This window comes from Lactuca serriola, chromosome 1 (genome assembly GCF_051521515.1).
Source record: "Lactuca serriola cultivar US96UC23 chromosome 1, Lser_US96UC23_V15, whole genome shotgun sequence".
Lineage (NCBI taxonomy): Eukaryota > Viridiplantae > Streptophyta > Magnoliopsida > Asterales > Asteraceae > Lactuca > Lactuca serriola.
Window position 1 is genome coordinate 19,746,164 of NC_136408.1, and position 19,254 is coordinate 19,765,417.

At 37.4% G+C, this 19,254-nt stretch overlaps 2 protein-coding genes across 2 annotated transcripts; both read right to left on the bottom strand.

The window, feature by feature from the left end:
* Positions 1-2,010: 2,010 nt before the first annotated feature.
* LOC145052257 (uncharacterized) lies at positions 2,011-3,748 on the bottom strand. The gene is made up of 3 exons (XM_079000049.1): positions 3,605-3,748; positions 2,695-3,034; positions 2,011-2,477 (listed from the first exon to the last, which is right to left on the bottom strand). The coding sequence occupies exons 1-3, from the start codon at positions 3,746-3,748 to the stop codon at positions 2,011-2,013; spliced, it is 951 nt and encodes a 316-aa protein (XP_078856175.1).
* Positions 3,749-3,853: 105 nt separating this feature from the next.
* On the bottom strand, positions 3,854-4,534 carry LOC145052266 (uncharacterized). The gene is made up of 2 exons (XM_079000061.1): positions 4,217-4,534; positions 3,854-4,114 (listed from the first exon to the last, which is right to left on the bottom strand). Exons 1-2 carry the CDS (start codon positions 4,532-4,534, stop codon positions 3,854-3,856), a joined length of 579 nt encoding a protein of 192 aa, XP_078856187.1.
* Between the last annotated feature and the right edge of the window lie 14,720 nt (positions 4,535-19,254).

Sequence of the window (19,254 nt, forward strand, 5' to 3'; positions counted from 1 at the left end):
TTTTCCTTGAACTTTACCTTCTTATTCACAGTTAACCCTAACATAACTGGACATAATTTAATTTATATATATATATATATATATATATATATATATATATATATATATATATATATATATATATATATATATATATATATATATATATATATATATATATATATATATATATATATATAAACTAGACGAACGCGTTGCGCAGAAACACCTATATAGTTGAAGTTTTTATAAATATTTTTTTTTAAATATAACAATAACATTGTAGTTAAATTTGATATAATAATTTTTATACAAAATTGATATAATATATTGATTATTTTGAATTATATGATAATATATACATCTATTATAATTTCATAATCTCAATCATTTTAATGACTTTCACATGCGAGTTACACATGAACAAAATTAAATATAATATATGGTTTAATGGTATTTATACTTGTTGTTATTGTTAATTAATTTTTATAAAATTTATTTGCTTAATGTTTTAATTTCTGTCATCATAATTATTCAAAACATCAAACATTGTTTTTTGACTTTAAAGGTAACAATATAATTATTTATATAGAGTTATTTTTAACTATTATTATTGTAAGTTATTTTAACCTACTTATTTGGAAAGTTTTAACGATTATAAAAATATATTTAGAAAATATTTTAGTTAAATTGAGATTACAATTTAGTTTTTGTATTTATCATTTTTAACTATTTACAAAATATTCTTTAGTTTTTTAAGTGGAACTGAAATTTCTATTTAAGTTGACATTGTAATGTTATATTTAAGTTAACAATTTAAGTATTTTGTCTAAACTATTCAAAAGTTGTAGCTTTAAACTGATAATGGTTTACATATTAAATCTAATAAATTAAGAATAGTATGTTAAAAGTTAAAGACATAACTTTATAAGTAGAAGCAAACATTTATTTTAATAATGAATTTTAGTTTATTTAATATTACACTTTAGGTTTGATATTTATTTAACTTTATTAACCAACTTATAATCATTATTAGAAAGACACTACAATTTAACTACTTAAAAAATATTCTTTGGGTTGTTGAAGTTAAACTAAAATTTATATTTTAGTTGACCCTGTGATGTTATATTTAAATTATTTATTTAAGTATTGTTTTATAAATTGTTCCAAAATTGTATATTTAAAATAATAATGGGTTACATTGAAGAATATATTAAAACTAATAAATTAAGTATAATTAGTTAAAAGTTAAAAAGCTTAATTTATAAGTAGAAGTAAAGATATTATTTTATTATTGAAATTTAGTTTATATATGATTACACTTTAGGTTTGATATTTATTTAACCTAATTAACCAAATTATAATTATTATTAGAAAGAAATTGAAAAGTCATAGGAGTTTCAAATGAATGTGGTGAAAGGAAAAATACATGGGAGTTTCAAATGAATGTGGTGAAAAAAATGTTTTCTTTATATACTTATAAGTATATAATGACGCTCATATACATCCCACATTAAAATGGTTTAAGAACCAATTTATAACTTTCGTCCCCTATCATATACTTTTTTTTCAATAACTGCCTTCTACTTTTATTTGAATATCTTTAACCCTCACATACTATTAGATATTTTTAGGCATATATATAATTTGCAAGATTAACAACTTAGCCCCATGAACTTTTAATAATTTTGCTAAAACATACAATCTCACGATATAACCATACGTAAAGCTTAATCCTACATAACGGAAGACTAGCTACACTAAGAGGTCGTTTGATAGTTGTTGATTAGGTTAGAGTTGACTGGGTTAGAAATGTTGACTAACTTCATATCTGACTGAGTTTATGTTGTTTGATAATTTATCTGAATGATTGTGCTTAATGAAAAAAAATGATCATATTACCCTTGTGTTGTCTCTTGTGTTGGATAAAATAATTATACAAAACACAAATTATCATATAAAATCCAAATTAAACATACATCAATTAAAATCCAAATACAAATTGTCATACATAATAAAAAATTATATCATTTAACGTGAACCATTTGAAAGTAGCTGATTAGCAATCTGGTCACGCAAAGTAGTCATATAGTCAACGGCTTCTGAACCCCATTCTATGTCTTCTACGTTTTGACCCTCACTTCCTCCACCGCCCACATTAGGAATAACCATAGTGTTTTGTTCAAATTTCGTAAATAAGTCATCTTGAATATCGCATTTCCTTATAAAATTATGGATCGCAACATAAGCAATGACTATATCTCTTTGTACTGGAAAAGGATAAGGAGTCATTCGTTTTAAAATTGGAAATCTCGCCTTCAATACACCATAAGAACGTTCAATGGTATTTCTAAGTTGTGCATGAGCATGATTGAACCTTTCTTCCTTAGTTAAAGTTATGTTTCTTCTAAAATCTGCTAACCAATACCTAGTATTGCGGTAGGGAGCCATAAATCCATGGGTGTTAGTGTATGCAGCATCACAAAGGTAATATTTATCTGTAGATGATTGAAAAATTATCATATAAATAATATAGATAATAAAACGTATAGTAAAGATACAAACCTAGTGGAGGGAATGGAAATCCGGAAGTCGGGTTAAATGCAACTTCTTTCAAAACTTTAGAATCATGTGCTATGCCCTCCCATCCAACTCATACAAAGGTGAATATCATATCAAAATTACAAATTCCAATTACATTTTGATAACATTCACCTTTTCCTCTTCCCCTATAACGAGTTTGTTGATCAACGGGCACAACTGCATGTATAAGTGTTCCATCTAGTGCACCTATTGCTTCGAGAAATATGTGCATTAGTCGTCTATGTCGTTTTGAGGTATTTCTTGTTGGAGTAGACGAGGTTGGTACTATAATTTCTTGTGCAAAACACATCATTGCACGTAAGACCTCATGAAAACATTGGTGAATCGTTTGTGTGGAGTGATGAAATCTTTCTTTAACAGCTCGAAAACGTTCATTATGTCTTATAACATGTAAAAACATAGCAATCTTCTCTTCAACACTTATCGTCCTACTACATTGCAACCAATTTCTCTGTGTAAAGTGATTGCATAATAGTACAAATGCATCTTGTGAAAGACGTATCATGTCGTAATATTGTATAGGACATTTGTGTATCAAATCTTGCGTATACACATACCCCTTTGCTACCTGTTCGCTAGCTCTTATTCTTTTAATTATTTTTTGCCTTTGTCGGACCAACATCAACCAATACCACGAGAATATAAGGAAATATAAAAAGTCACCTTCTTTATCCATGTGTCCTCTTAGATGTCAAATAAAAATTACATTTAAATCAATAACATAACAATCAACAACATAATAATCCATAACATAACGAACCGTAACATGTAAATACTAAAAGCATAACATTCCATAACATATAAATTCATATAACATAAGTGCACCTAAGAAAACAATCCATAACATAACTAAACCATAGCATACTAATGTCAAACAATTAACCATAACATACTAATGTCAAACAATGAACCATAACATACTAATGTCAAACAATAAACCATAACATACTAAAGTTAAACAATAAACCATAACATACTAAAGTCAACTAACTAATACAAACTTTTTTCCCACATTTGTTACCCACGACTCATAAGTTGACAAGTTAAGGCGCAACCAAATTTTCCTATTGCCAGCACTTTCAGCAAATAACATAAGAGCAGTGGTGTATTTCGGATCATATTCTCCCCACTCCAAGCTTGTTAACTTCGCCATACAAGCATCCATCTCCTTGTCAAGATTATTTGCTTACGTGAATGCTTGTGCGACCTTGATAATTTCTCTTCCAACTTCTTTCAACTCATCATCAAGCGTGGTTTCTTTAGGACCATTTCATTTTCCCCCCTTGTTTTTTGTCTGCCCAGATGATTCCTCACTAGTAGGTTGAGGTACGGTTGAGCTTGGGGTATCTGGATGAGGTGTTGGCTCTTCCATCTCTGTATCCTTAAAATCATGTGTACTGAAGGTTTCATTGGGATAAGGTAGTGTCGAAGATAGCCCCCAACTGTGAACACCGGTCGAGGTCGCCCCATCAAATAGTTGGGTACAAAGATTAGGGCAAGAGAGGGGTGCATTTCTCAGCTTATCTACATACTTGTTCAGTTGTTTGAAAATTTAATAAATATTGTTAAAGTAGTAAAAAAATAATCTAATATATATATATATATATATATATATATATATATATATATATGCCTTCGCTTCCGCTTCCCATTCTTCATTAGTCATGTTAAAAAAATTTGTTATAGGATTGTAAATATTTCCTGTTTTGTTTTTAAGTTTTAACCACACTGCATACTTTGCTTTTAAATAGTCTAATCGGTTTTTTATTTGTTTTTTGTCGACAACAAAATTATGATCGGTTTTCAATTTCTCCGCCACCACAGCCCATGAGCTTGCTTTTAGGCCACTACCATCCCGGCCATTACTTGTTAATTCTTGTATATATGCTTCCAAAAAAGTTTTGTCCACCAATTCCGACTTCCAACTAACCCTAATTCTTTTATCCGTCATGTCTATTGTAAAAAAGAAAAAAAAGTAGCTAAATCATTCACATAACACACATTTATTGATCATGTAATCATGTTATTATTATTATTATTATTATTATTATTATTATTATTATTATTATTATTATCTACAAATAATTAACTAATTATGTGTATACACATTCTTTTTGAATATATATTTATGTAAGCATGGTAATTCTAGGGGTCTATTAGCTTAGGTGTGTATTTGTTTTAATTCCCCTTTTCTTGAATATATATTTCTGTAAGCATGGTAACAGCATGTGTCAATGTGCTATACATAATGCAGTAGGCACATATTTGAAAGTAAAGGACACCAAATTGTCAAAACCACATTATGAAATCAGATTTCATAAACAAAAACATATTATGAATTGATTATATGCTAACCCTTCAATCTAATTTAATCAAAGAATAATGAAAGAAGTAATGTCAAACTTTGATTTCAGAATTAAATCAGTAATTTGACAACAAACATGAAAGGTTTTGTGATTTCAGAAACAAAAAAGCAAAAAAAAAAACAAACAAACAAACATTACTTGCAGTCGAGCTCCTCACTGGCGCATTGTGTGGTCGTCGCGGGAGCTTTGTGGTCATCGCCGGAGAAGATGGCGCAGGAGGTGAAGTCGCAGAAGAAGATGTAGGCGATGGAGGCGATCAGCAGATGTTGGAGATCGGTATTTTTCTAGGGTATAGGCAAAGGAGGTTGAAGGCAAGCAAGGGAAAAATTACAGTCAGGAGGTTTTTTTGGACTGGCCGAGTAAGGGGAATGGGGTGGAATGGGCTGACCGAATCAGCTATAAACATCCGAATCAGCTATAAACAAACATCCGACTGCTTAGCAGTCAGTGCTCACCGGACCAGGTAAGTTCAAATCAAACAGGCCCTAACAAAAAGAATTTGGGTCGTTACACATTGACCGTTGACTTTAACCAAGTTTAACTTAAGGGTATTTTGGGTATTGTGAGTAGTAGATTGAGATTAAGTCACAGCTTATCGTATTAGTGACCTATAGAGTTGGCTTTCGGAGCAGCATTCATTTCTACTACCTTTCAGACTGTGAGGTGAGTTCTCCTCACTATACTTGTGGGTCGAAGGCACAAATGTCGGCCTACTGGATTATGTATCCTGGTATATTGGATTGATGTTATGATGAGTAAGTGTTAGATTAGTAGACTTATATGATTATCTATGTTCACTGAGTATGCATTAGATTGGTAGATCTATATGATTACCTTTGTTAATGATTATTAATTATTATTGTGTATGTTGACATATTATGGTTTGTTGGGTTGAGACAGTCCTTCTTTGTACTGACGGCCAATATAACCTGGGGCGGTCTGGATAGACTGAGGGCCTGCAAGCCAGTCCGATCAAGCCGAAGGCCCTGAGAGCAGTCCACATCAACTATAGACCCTGTAAGGTGGTCCAGTCAGGTTGAAGGCTCTTATATGCATGTTGTTATGTGTATTGGTGGTTTGCTGTACTTTGGGGGAACTCACTAAGCTTTAGATTACAGTTTAAGTTTTATGTTTTAGGTACTTCATATGCCCAGGGGAAAGCAACAATGTGATCATAAAAATCATTTGGTGATATGTTTTGGAGATGTTATGATATAATGATATTGGAAAATTTGTACTTGATCTTGGGTTTTTCTTTCTTGGGTTTAACTGAAAACAATGATTTCTCTTTAATTTAAAAATGAAAACTTTTATTGTGATTTTAGAATGTTACATGTTGGTATTAGAGCCCTGGTTTGAGAGAATTGGATGATCATTCATGTGACTCGATACTCAAACTACGGATATGTAAGAGTTTTCAAAATGGTTTTCAAAATTGTATTCAAGAGTAACCAAGGAAAGATGAGATGTGTACAATCAGACGGAGCAAGAAAGTATACACATAGAAAGCAAAATATCATTATGTTATGATTATAGCTTAAAAGAACATGATAACATAAAGATCGTCAGTGGGGTTACTACTAGCTGATATATTATTGGGATATGAGTAACTAATACTTCTAGTAACATTGAAATGTTATGTTGAATCTTGATTTACATTATCTAAACTACCTTTCATACAAATTTTAGGCCACTAAAAAGGTAAAAATGTCAAAATAGAACTTTACTTTCGTTTATTTGTTTATTGTAGCATCCTACTTTCAACTCTGGGGGATTTTGATATGTAGACAGCTTACAAAAAGAAATAAACTTATATTAAAGGTCATTTCCATGATTTTGAAGTAACGGTTCAAGGATATGGAGTTAGACTATTTCAGGTTTGGGTGTTATCGAAAAGTTTTGGCTAGCTGGAGATACTCACTGTTATGGTTAAGTAACAATGTTGCTTGGATATGTATTTTTTGTTATTAATTGTAAAATTTTAATGGTTTATTTGTAATGTAAATAAGAAACAATGTTACATGGATATGTTTGTTTGGTTGATAGGAATTTGGTTCAGATACATTGTTAGTTTTTAGTAATTGTATGGCTTGGATAGTAAAGATAATAGATATGGGTTTATGATGGATATTTTGGATTGTGTTTAATATACACTAATTTTCATAATGTTTATTTTTAGTTGATTGATACTTTATTACTATTTTATTAAAAAGTTGGATCATATACTGTTAGATCCTAAAATTTTATGATGTAAAATCCTATATTCAACAGTGACTAAGGATGCAAATTTTAAGATCTATAATTTTGTTATGTGTCACACACTCGACTGGCAACAGAATCGTTGGGTGGCGTGATGTTAGGATGTTGGATCACAGATATGGAACAATACAAAACATATTACTTCCATTATGAAATAGCATTACATCGAAACATGTCCGAAAGCACTAACATTTCTAATGCAAAAGGTGCCTTAACAGTTAGGCATAACGATAAACACTAACGGGCTTCTGGTACTTCCATCGATCATTCGTTGCTTTAGAGTGTACAGTCTTCCATCTCATAGTTTCCTAGGAATACATGTGATTTTGAAAGGGTCAACATAATGTTAGTGAGTTCAAATGTTTTATATCTTAAAAAGTTTTGTAGGATTTTAATATATAATAGATTATAGATACTATTGTTATCCTAAACTCGCATCCTTGAGTTTATAGGTGCTAATTTTATCCAAAACTCACATCCATGAGTTAGTTAGGAACTCCTTACAGTGAGTACTGCCCCTCTGAAGGTAGATTAACAGGGTGTCATCCTATTCAATCTATTTAACTATATACTTATGACTTTCCTTTTTGTCAAATGTCCGTAGTATTATTACATATAATTGTATGTACTACTTATCAAATTAAGGCGTGACAGACAATGTTACAATGAGTTTCTCATAATTACTCTCCAGATCTAATTATTTCCTCGTACAATGCGTCATCATGAAGATCCACGATAATAGGCCAAGCATAGCTAAAAACTAATTAGCTTTGAAATCAGTGGTGTGTCTCGTTTAACAATTGTTGAGTTTAGCCTTAACGTGTAGCCACATCGTGGCTTTGTTACTTCCCTTGTATAATATACTTATTATATATGTGTAATATATATATATATATATATATATATATATATATATATATATATATATATATATATATATATAATAGTAAGTTAGATGGTTTCCACTAGGTACTAAACTTATCCAAAGGGTGGCTGTTAGTTGGCTTGCGTAACAGCTAGGTTTCAAATTGTTGTTCTTCGTTGAGTCTATAAGAGATACTTATTATATATATTTATTATCTTATATGTGTATAACGAATTTAGATCATTTCGTGTAGCCAAGTATTTAGGCAGAGTAACCACTAGGTAGCAAGCTTATCCAAAGGTTGGCTATAGTAGTGACTAGGCCAAGTGTTTTCTTGCAGCATGTCAATGTAACAACTAGGCATAATATTATCCCTAAAATTTGGGCATAGTATCTACCAGGCATAATATCATCCTAATGTTCTTGGAATAATTGTATTACTAAGGCTATACAGTTAGTAATATCTATGGAAAAATAGTTTATAACATTAAAGTAGGGTTGTAAACTCACCCTGTTGCGGGATACCGCTGGTGTACGGTAGAATAGAGAGTCTGGAACTTGGGAGCACTTCAGGAGTTTGGGGCACTAAAATTGAGAGAGATAGAAAGAGATACATGGAGAGAGAGAGAGAGAGAGAAAGAGAGAGAGTGTGTGTGTGTGTGAGAGAGAGAGAGAGAGAGAGAGAGAGAGAGAGAAAGAAAGAAAGAAAGAAAGAAAGAAAAACAGAGGTGTTTTGAGGTGCGAAGAATTGAAATGTCAGAGCTTGCTATTTATAGCAATTTTAGAGTGCACGTCGTACACCCGGAGTGCACTTCATTTTGTGCAAGTGCGCTTGAGCCATAGGAAGTTGCCACATGTCATCTTCTAGAAGTGCACGACGCACACCCGAAGTGCACCCGGTGTGCACTGCATGTCACGTAAAACGTAGATTTTGTAAATTCCATAACTCCCTCATACAAGCTTCATTTTCTAAGTTATTTATATCCAAACGTAGCTCTTGACAAGTACTACAACTTTCCTTTAGGTTGCATTCGCTAATTTTGAATTTATTTTTATACCTTATTTTTATACGATTTAATGATTTTGCAAAAATCATATCTCTCGCTTACGAACTCTGATTTTGACATTTTTTTTCTCAAGAATCTTATCTCAAGGAGTACCAAAATTCTCCTTTTGGTGACTTTTGCTGAAAATCAATCATATCTTCGTAGATTTTGATGTTGTAACTTTTTGTGCGCGGTTGATTTTTATATTTTATAAAATTCATAACAAATTCATATGAAGTCGGATTTTTATAAATTTTATATTTACGGAATCGAGTTAATGTGTAATTTCTATATATATATATATATATATATATATATATATATATATATATGTGTGTGTGTGTGTGTGTGTGTGTGCGTGTTGGCGCATTAAATTTTAGCTCGTCGGACTTTTTGGCTGAGTTTTCTTATATATTTTAATAGGAAATTTTGTATTTTTATCATAATTTGAAAAATATTATGTATTAACTTTATGATAATTGATGTTTGTTACTTTTAGTGATTAACGATGGTAACAATTTTCTCAATTGTTACATTTTCCCCTCGTTTAAGGAATTTCATCCCCGAAATTCATCTTCTAATGTCTGACACGAATGCACTAATTTAAGGTAACATGATTTCTGAAACATACTCTTTGTTAAATGTGGCTCAAGCATTTGGATCATGTTCATGGTGCATTTGGAGCACTTGGGGTTCATGGAGCATGTCATAAATGAACGGATCATCTGAGAAAGGAATGGATCATCTAACAAAGGAAAGGATCAAGTGTCAAAGGAACGGATCGTACAGAAGGAGGTTTGGAGCATCTGGAAGAGGTTTGGAACACTTGGGAGTGATATGGAGCAAAAAGGGAACTTTTTTGCACCATATGTTGAAGGGATGGGCCAAGATGCATGTTGTTGCCCCAAGGGCATTCCTTCTTGCGCCATTATGCTCCCACTTGCACCATGGGGGGTTTCTCTTGATCCATGGGGTAATCATGTTGAGCCACGAAGTATGCTCTTGTGCGATGCATGGCCTTGTTGTTCCATGCATGTTATTTTTGCGCCAAGATGGTGGTTTTGCTCCAACCTAGAAGTTCTTGCGTCACACTTGATGTCGCTTGCGCCGTCCATATTCATTTTGCGCCATGATGGCGCAAGATGGACCATCTTTGTCCTTGATGATCCAAGTATGATATGAAGTCGTCTATGACGTTCAAGATCATTCAAGGATGCTCTAAAGTTGGTATTGCTCAAGGATTACACCACGTTGTGCCACCATGATTCATGTTGGCCCATTAGTGTTCATGATGTGCCACTTGTACATTATGATGCTCCACTATGTTACAAGGTGGTCCATCATGTGTGTTGTTGATGCTCATGGGTTGTATGACATGGAAGAATGTTCTAGAAGATGTTGCATGGCAGAATATGATTGGTTGTTACCATTCATGGGCCAATGGGCTTAGCCCATTAGGGTTTTAGGTTTGATCCCTCAAGTATAAATAGGGATGCATGCAGAGTCATTTGAAGTGTCTTGTGTCTTGTACCTTATAACCTTAATAAATAGGACGAATCTCTGGTGAATTATACTTGTAACTTCTGTTTGAGAACTCTGAAATAAAGAATAATCCCCTCCTTCCCGTGGAAGTAGGTCATCTTGAACGAACCACATAAATATTGTGTCTTTGTGTGCTTTTTGGTTTGCTTGTTATCAGCATTACTTCCTAACAAGGGTCATCGGAACTTGGCAAGTGGCATTAGATTTGTTCTGAGTCTTGACAAGTATCGTCTATTTTCCCTAACACTCTTAGATAGTATGGAATGACGATATAGCTTATAAAAAGTGGCTTATTTTCTAAGGCATCTTGTCACTATTGATTTTGCACACAAGTTATTTGCAAGGACGTACCGGTTTATGGGGTGACGTCTCTCGGGCCTGTGTAAAATGCTCTTCCTCGAGCATTACCTATTTGATTTCTCTTACTTGGGCAGTCTCTCTTGAAGTGGCCAATTTGTCCACATTCATAACAATTATGATTAATACAAGTATCAGTCTTTTGGTTTGTAGCACGGGTCAGACTCTTACAGGTCTTAGCGGTGTGGCCCTTCTTACTACAGTTCCTACAAACCATTCTCTACATTCTCCTTCATAGTGGTACTGGCATTTATTGCATTATGGAAGATCTCTAGCATATTGCCTCAGTGGAGTGGCTGATGGGATGTTTTTGACATAAACTTTCCCTAAGTCTTTTTTCTTCCATGATGGTTGCTCTAAATCACCATTCGTTTTTCTCTTACTGCATTCGGACTGTGGAATTTCAACCTTCTAGACCATAGTGCCCTGGCGGATTTCCTGACTGGTCAGGCTAAATTCTAGTCTTTTGGCACTATCGTACGTAGTTGGCCATGAAGTACTGACCAACCCTTGAATAGGTTGAACTAAAACCCATATGAACCTTTCAACCTGTTTTACTCTGGGGTGACAAGCTTGGCACAGAAAGTGGCTAGTTCATTGAACCGGTTGGTATAAGCAACAATGTCTACATGTTGTATGTGAGATTCCAGAGCTTTTGCTATCTGACCGAGCACCCTTCGATCCTTAACTGTATTTGCTTTAGGGACTACATCCCGAGAACATGCGTTTGGGGTGCACATCCCCAACCCACTTCCTTACTGACCGCTAGCTACTCCACTAAAAAATCTGGATTATCACTATTGAGAATATAACTGATCATTACCCGACTAACGCCTTCCGCAAGTAGTAAGGCACTACTGCATCTTACACATACATGCTACAGTTACTGTATCTGAAGTAACCTGATCTAGAGGGAACGACCTCCAATTCACCATTCTAATCCCATGGTATGCAGATGGCATAAAACTCCGTCACAAGCAGGTAATATAATACCCAACACATATGCTTATTGACATCAATGCAGAAACATAACAATAATATCATGAATAATAAAATAGAGGGAAAGAATCATACCCGCAACCTGCTCTGAAGGATCCTCGAATCCCCCTGACTTTCGAACCCTACTATAACACTGAGGCGGTCCCAACCGCTGAACGGGACAGTTCACCCTAACATGGCCAGGCTGATGACATTTGTGACCCTCCCGACTCCTCAGGTCCTTCCACCCGCATCTGCCACACTTGGACCTACTACTCACATCACCCTGTGTCCTCTCCTTCCTTGAGCAACCCTCCCGACTCCTCAAGTCCTTGGCACTAGTTATGGTAGCGTCTGACTGTCCAGCTTGCTGAGCCAGACCGGAAACTCGCTTCCTCTTTCTCAACTGACTATCAGAACCCACCTCTTGCTCCTGGGTCACCCTGACCATTTTACCCACTGTCCCGATAGCTGAGTTCCGCCTCTTTATCCCGTCGATCACTCCATCGGTGACACGTCCGATGGTGTCGGGTAACTCCTCGCGGAGGGCCCGCGAAACCTCCGCAGCAACCCAATCCTGCAGGGAACCCTCTTGGGGGTAAGGTGGACCACCCACTCCCAACCCCTGATGACAAGTGCTAAAAATGGGACTCCCCTCCCTGATGGATCCCTGGGATCCATGAGAATCGGGCTTTAGATGAGCCCCAAATTGTCCTGAAACTGTCCCGACCCTAAAGGCCTTAAGTCGGCTGTCCATAAGCTCCATGATGGCCTCTCTAACCGAACCGAAAATTACTGGAGTCTGATCGATGATGTTGCACATGATCTTTGCGGAAATAAAATCCCTCATCTGATCATCAAGCTGCCCAGCTCTAGAGCCTGAGCCAGATCCCTCCCCGGCACCTGAACTGCCAACTGATATCTCGCGCAACGTCACTATGCTGAAAATATAACACTTCCTTATCAATATACACACCGCTGGTGAGGGATTTCTCATACACTCTAAAAGTTCCATGGTCTTGTCTCGGCCCCTCTTTATTCGAGTACGGATCCTCTACTTTCAGTAGTACGGGACCATACTACCTTCCACATATATCCGTACTTTCCTCAAGAACTGCCTCGACTCCACCAAGTCACTCTACTGCTACTAATCTCTGCTACTACCTTCCTAGGCTTACCCTAGGGAACTTCTGACTCCACCCAAACCAGTCCTCAGCTGCTGAAGGCCTCCTTGTAATGCCAATTAGCCACCACCTGAATACCATCACATGCAATGAGGCTCGGATAATCCTTCGAGTAAAAGACTCGTCCCTACAACGGTTAGACTCAAACGAGAGCTGCGCAGTAGGGCCAAATCCAGCACTCTGAGATTATTCAACCCTGATCACATGTGATGTGACGTATTCACCTAATAGCTAACTCCCATCACTCAGAGTCCCACAAAGCACAAAGCAAGCAGCATTCGGATAAAGCAAACATACTCAGGCAAAACTATTCTTATAACAAGAAACTATACTAGCATACAATGCTAAGCTCATACTATCAGGCATAACCTACACAGGCTATCCTACTACCGTCTACTCAATACTAGCATGAAATTCTTATCAAGCTGAAACATATAAAGCAGGCACATAAGGCATCCTCCTAGATCCTTAGTCCTATACTAGCATGCTGTTCTACTGAAACTGAAACTGAAACTGGAACTAAAACTGAAACTGAAACTAATGATCATAAACTTGTATGGGTAATTTGGGAGTACTTACTTGAGCTCGGCTGATTGCATGCACCACACCCTTTTTCTCTTACCAAAACTCCTTTCTTTTTGAATTCTTTTGCTTTACTAAAATTGTTTTCTTTCTCAAAACTCTTTTTACAAAACTGTCTTTTCCTTTTGAAAACCTTTATACCAATCCCTTAGTTTGAGTTCAGACACGCCCGAGGGTATGTCCGAATCCCTCAAACCAAGGCTCTGATACCAACTTGTAATGACCCAAAAATCACGACTAAAAATTTCTTTTAAAACATAACTAAAACCATATTTATAAAAACGTATCAGAAGTCATAACATAATTTTTAGAGTAGTAATTCAAAACATAATCTCATTATCAGAGTAAAACATTCCCAAGCTAACTGACTATGGTGTGTGCACTGCAATCTTCCCGAGCTCCTCCTTTAAAAACTGAGTACCTGAAACCAAAACTGAAAATCGTAAGCACGAAGCTTAGTGAGCTCCCCCAAACTAGCACATACCATACAATAACATGTAAACACATATTGGGCCTCACCCACTGCATCGGACCAAAGTCCGGAAACTGCATCGGGCCGAAGCCCGGACTAACTGGGACCATGTCCCCTGCATCGGACCGAAGTCCGGAAACTGCATCGGGCCGAAGCCCGGACTAACTGGGACCATGTCCCCTGCATTGGACCGAAGTCCGGAAACTGACTGGGACCTTGTCCCCTGCATCGGACCGAAGTCCGGACTAACTGGGGCCTTGCCCCCTGCATCGGACCGAAGTCCGGAAACTGAATGGGACCTTGTCCCCTGCATCGGACCGAAGTCCGGACTAACTGGGGCCTTGCCCCCTGCATCGGACCGAAGTCCGAAAACTGACTGAACATAACATAACATAAACATATCAACTAGCATGAACACACATATACCGCATACTGCATCGGGCCGTAGCCCGGAACACATAACACATAAATCCTGTCTGAGCCACGAAGGCATCAAACATACTAACTACTGCATCGGATCAAAATCTGGAAACTACTGCTAGCTAAACGGGCCGGCATTGTGGCCTTAGACCCGTTCCTACTGGAAGGAAACTCACCTGAACTGTTGAACTCTGCTGGTAACCCTCTGGCTGCTAACCGACACACGTCTGAAGCGCTGCTCCTCTAACTCTCCGAGCTACCAATAACAAGGTAACACTTAGCCCGACTAGCCTCTACAAGTCAACTAACTCAACTCTGATCAAAGTCAAAGTCCTGGTCAAAGTCAACCTTCCAGGTTGACCCTACTCGTCGAGTTAGCCTACTGACTCGCCGAGTTCACTAATTTCCGAGTTCTGTCCTGTCCAACTCACTGATTCCCCACTCAACTCACTGATCTGAGTCCTGACTCGAAGGGTTTAGGGTTTCGCGACTTGACTCACCGAGTCTAAGAACAGACTCGCCGAGTCCAAGGCAATCATCAACAAACTCGCCGGGTTGTTCTTCCAACTCGTCGAGTTCCTGCCCATCTTCATCCAACTCGTCGAGTCCACCCATGTGACTCGCCAAGTCTCTACAGCTCTTAATCCATGCAGTGGCTTTTCGAGCCAAACAGGGGTTCCAACTCATAGATCCATACTTCTAAGGCATATTCCTTACGTAAAGTGGCAAACTTTACGTGTAGCTAAAGAGATCTAGGCTCAAAACACTTCAAACTAGGGTCTATGGAAAACATACTTCTCCAACATACCAAGGGCTGATACTTTAGGGGATTCTAGACCAAAACAAGCATGGATCTGAGGTAGCAACCTCAGATCTGGACCTCTAGCTTGAAATGGTTACTTATCATGCCAAAAATGTCCAAAACTCACACATAAGAATGGATCTAGGTGCAAAAGGGAGTCCAAGCAACAGCTTATTATCTCCAATTGGTCTGAAACGTCTTCCCAATCCCGGATCTATAGTCCCTTCTTGCACCTCCAAGGTCTTTCTTCCTTCTCCAAGCTTTAATGCACTCTTCAAGGCAAGATCTAGCTCAAAAACGGATATGGTGGCTAGGGTTTGGTGTTCTGGGGTAGAGAGGCAGTAAAGGAACCCTAGGGAGGAGAATGAGACATTTAAATAGGCTCCAAGTCCCGGATTTAGGGTTTTCCTCGTTCAGACTCAAATCGCCGAGTTCACGAGCCGACTCGTCGAGTTGGTCACTTACTCGATCCCCCGGATCCCGCTCCGACTCGTCGAGTTCCTCCCTGGGCTCGACGAGTCCACTCCTTGACTTAGGGTTTCTTTCCTTTTCTTGGCCTTTCTGATCTTGGGTGTTACACCAATAGTCTCCCACTTGGATAAGTCTAATAACTATAGTTGTAAGTATAACTTCAGGATCCAACTACCAATCATGGCTCTTAAATGCCTTTTTTGAACTTAGACGTACCATTTTAGATAAGTGATCATAGAATCCTCTGTTCTCAAGATATCAGCCGGACAAACACATGGAACACAGTCAATCTTATTGTCCAGCAGTTTGTTTCCTGATTTCCGATTTGTTTGAATAGAACTTAATCGAACACATCAATTTAGTTCTGACCGGGCCCGTCACATAAGTCAAAACAAAATCATCGAGGGGCCCAAGATATGGCTTTTAATCCTCCAAGGAATAAAAGGAACAAATAAACTTTGACAATATATGCTTATACTAACTATTTATTAAATCATACACAACAGCACGTTTTATAACATCGAGTTACCGATGCGTTTTCATACTATCAATGTACGACCAACTCATAGTCAACAACTTATATATCTTGGTTTGAATATTATATGATATTATCGTCTCACGATCACTCGAGACAAATTCCATGAAGTGATACACGTGAGCATAGGTTAAATCCAATACTCATACCTTATGAGCACTCATGAATGTCATAGCAATGTCTAACCATTTCTGACAATCTACAAGCAAAATTCATGACAATCTGGCTTCAATACCTACTTCCAACGTATGATCGACCGTGGATAGTTTGAATAATATAATTATTCTGGAAGTCAAAACATGCAAAATGAAACAATAGTAAATGATTGACACAAGACAGTACCATACTAGTAAATAAAAAGCACTTTTTATTTAAGCATCAAATTTCAATTACATTTCAACTATTACAAGTTTCGAAAGTTATCTAATCATTAAAACTTATATCATCCCTCTGCCCAATGCACCTCGCATGTTGTAAATGCTTAACCCTACTCAGTCCTCTTGTGAGGGGATCTGTCAAGTTCTCATATGATGATACCTTCTTTATCACGAGGAGTCCTTTTTCTATCTTGTGTCTTATGAAGTGATATTTCCTGTCGATGTGTCTGGACTTGCCATGATCTCTCAGTTCCTTGGCTAAGGCAACCGCACTATCGCTGTAACAGAAGATCTCCACAGGCTCCTTTATAGCTGGTACAACTCCAAGATCTCCGATGAAGTTTTTCAGCCATATCGCCTCCTTTATCGCTTCACTTTCTGCTATGTACTCTGATTCGTACATTGAATCAGCTACAGTCTCCTGCTTGGAACTTTTTCAAGTAATTGCTCCTCCATTCAGGGTAAACACCCAGCCCGACTAAGAGCGAAAATTATCTTTGTCGGTTTGAAAGTTGGCGTCACTATACCCCACCACTCTCAAGTCATCACTCTCACCGAGTGTAAGGACCCAGTCCTTAGTCCTCCGCAAGTACTTGAGAATGTTTTTCACTGCAGTCCAGTGAGCCTTGCCAGGATTCCCTTGATATCTGCTGACCATGCTCAAAGCAAAGGCTACATCATGGCGAGTACAAGTCATAACATACATGATCGAGCCAACAGCGGAAGCATATGGTAATCGAATCATCTCAGCTATCTCATCCTCTGTACTCGGACTCTGAGCCTTGCTCAGTTTAGCATTTTGCTGGATCGGTAAGTCACCTTTCTTGGAATTATGCATATTGAACCTCTTTAACACTCTGTCCAAGTAGGTACTTTGACTAAGTCCAATTAGTCTCTTACTCATGTCTCTCAATATCCTTATCCCAAGAATATAGGCAGCTTCCCCAAGGTCCTTCATAGCGAAACACTTCCTAAGCCAGGACTTCACCTCCTACAAGGTTGGGATGTCATTTCCTATGAGTAGCCTATCACATACAATACCAAAAAACTAACTATACTCCCACTAACTCTGACATATACACAAGACTCATCCTCACTTCTTGAAAAGTCAAACACTTTGACTTTCTCATCGAAACAAATATTCCATCTGTGAGATGCTTGTTTTAATCCATAAATGGATTTCTCAAGCTTACACACTCTATTAGGGTACTTTGCATCGACAAAACCCTCCGGCTGACTCATGTAAACATCCTCAGCCAATTTTCCATTAAGGAAAGCGGTTTTGACATCCATTTGCCATATTTCATAATCATGAAATGCAGTTATGTCTAGCATAACCCTAATAGAGTTAATTTTCGCTACTGGCGAGAAGGTCTCATCATAGTCAACTCCTGGAGTTTGAGTAAATCCCTTCGTGACCAGTCGCGCCTTATAAGTGTGTACTTTCCCATCCATGCCGGTCTTCTTCTTGAAGATCCATTTGCACCCGACTATCTTACGACCCAATACATTGTCAGCCAAGTTCCAAACTTGATTGTCATACATGGAATGAATCTCAATGTCCATCATCTCTTTCCATTTAGCAGACTCGGGTCCTGCCATGGCTTCCTTGTAGTTGTTAGGTTCATCCAAATTTACTAGTGTGCTATCACTGATAAATATATCACTTTCTACAGTAATATGGAAACCATAAAACTCAGGTGGAACTCTAACTCTACCGAAACACCTCAGAGGTACAGACTCATCAATCGGCTCAACAAGCGTTTCCTCCTCAGGTTGATCGCTAGTGTTTGAGGTTCCTTCACCGCTTCACTCTTGAAGTTCTTCAAGGTCAATTTTCCTCCCACTATCCCCTTGGAATATAAGTTCCCTCTCTCGAAAAACCCCTCTCCTCACAACGAAGACAACATTGTCACTCGGTCTATAGAAGAGATAACCAAAGGACTTTTGCGGGTAGCCGATGAAAATACACCGCTTACTCCAAGGTTTGAGCTTATCATGAGTCTCACGCCTCACGAAAGCCTCGCAACCCCAAACCTTAATGTGTGCTAACAGGGGAGCCTTCCCTGTCCACATCTCGTGAGGTGTTTTGGCAACCTTTTTAGTTTGGACTCGATTAAGGATATGGGCGGCAGTCTCCAAGGTATACCCCCAGAATGAGATTGGTAACGAAGATCGACTTATCTTGGAACGAACCATTTCTAATAAGGTTCGTTTGCGCCTCTCAGCCACAACATTAAGCAGTGGTGTCCTAGGTGGCGTCTACTGAGAAACAATTCCAAACTCCTTAAGATAGTCCAGGAATTCGGTACTAAGATACTCTCCACTCCGATCGGATCGGAGCATCTTTATCCTACTGCCCAGCTGATTCTCCACTTCCTGTTTAAACTCTTTGAATTTCTCAAAGGTTTCTGA

Excerpts from the sequence above, each read along its gene's own strand:
- LOC145052266 (XM_079000061.1), bottom strand. The coding sequence starts at position 4,534 with ATGACGGATAAAAGAATTAGGGTTAGTTGGAAGTCGGAATTGGTGGAC. Across the intron at positions 4,115-4,216 it reads AATGGGAAGCGGAAGCGAAG|TATGTAGATAAGCTGAGAAA; the intron begins GCATATATATAT and ends CAACTGAACAAG.
- LOC145052257 (XM_079000049.1), bottom strand. The coding sequence starts at position 3,748 with ATGGATGCTTGTATGGCGAAGTTAACAAGCTTGGAGTGGGGAGAATAT. Across the intron at positions 3,035-3,604 it reads TGTCAACTTATGAGTCGTGG|AGAAATTGGTTGCAATGTAG; the intron begins GTAACAAATGTG and ends CACTTTACACAG. Across the intron at positions 2,478-2,694 it reads TTATAGGGGAAGAGGAAAAG|ATAAATATTACCTTTGTGAT; the intron begins GTGAATGTTATC and ends AATCATCTACAG.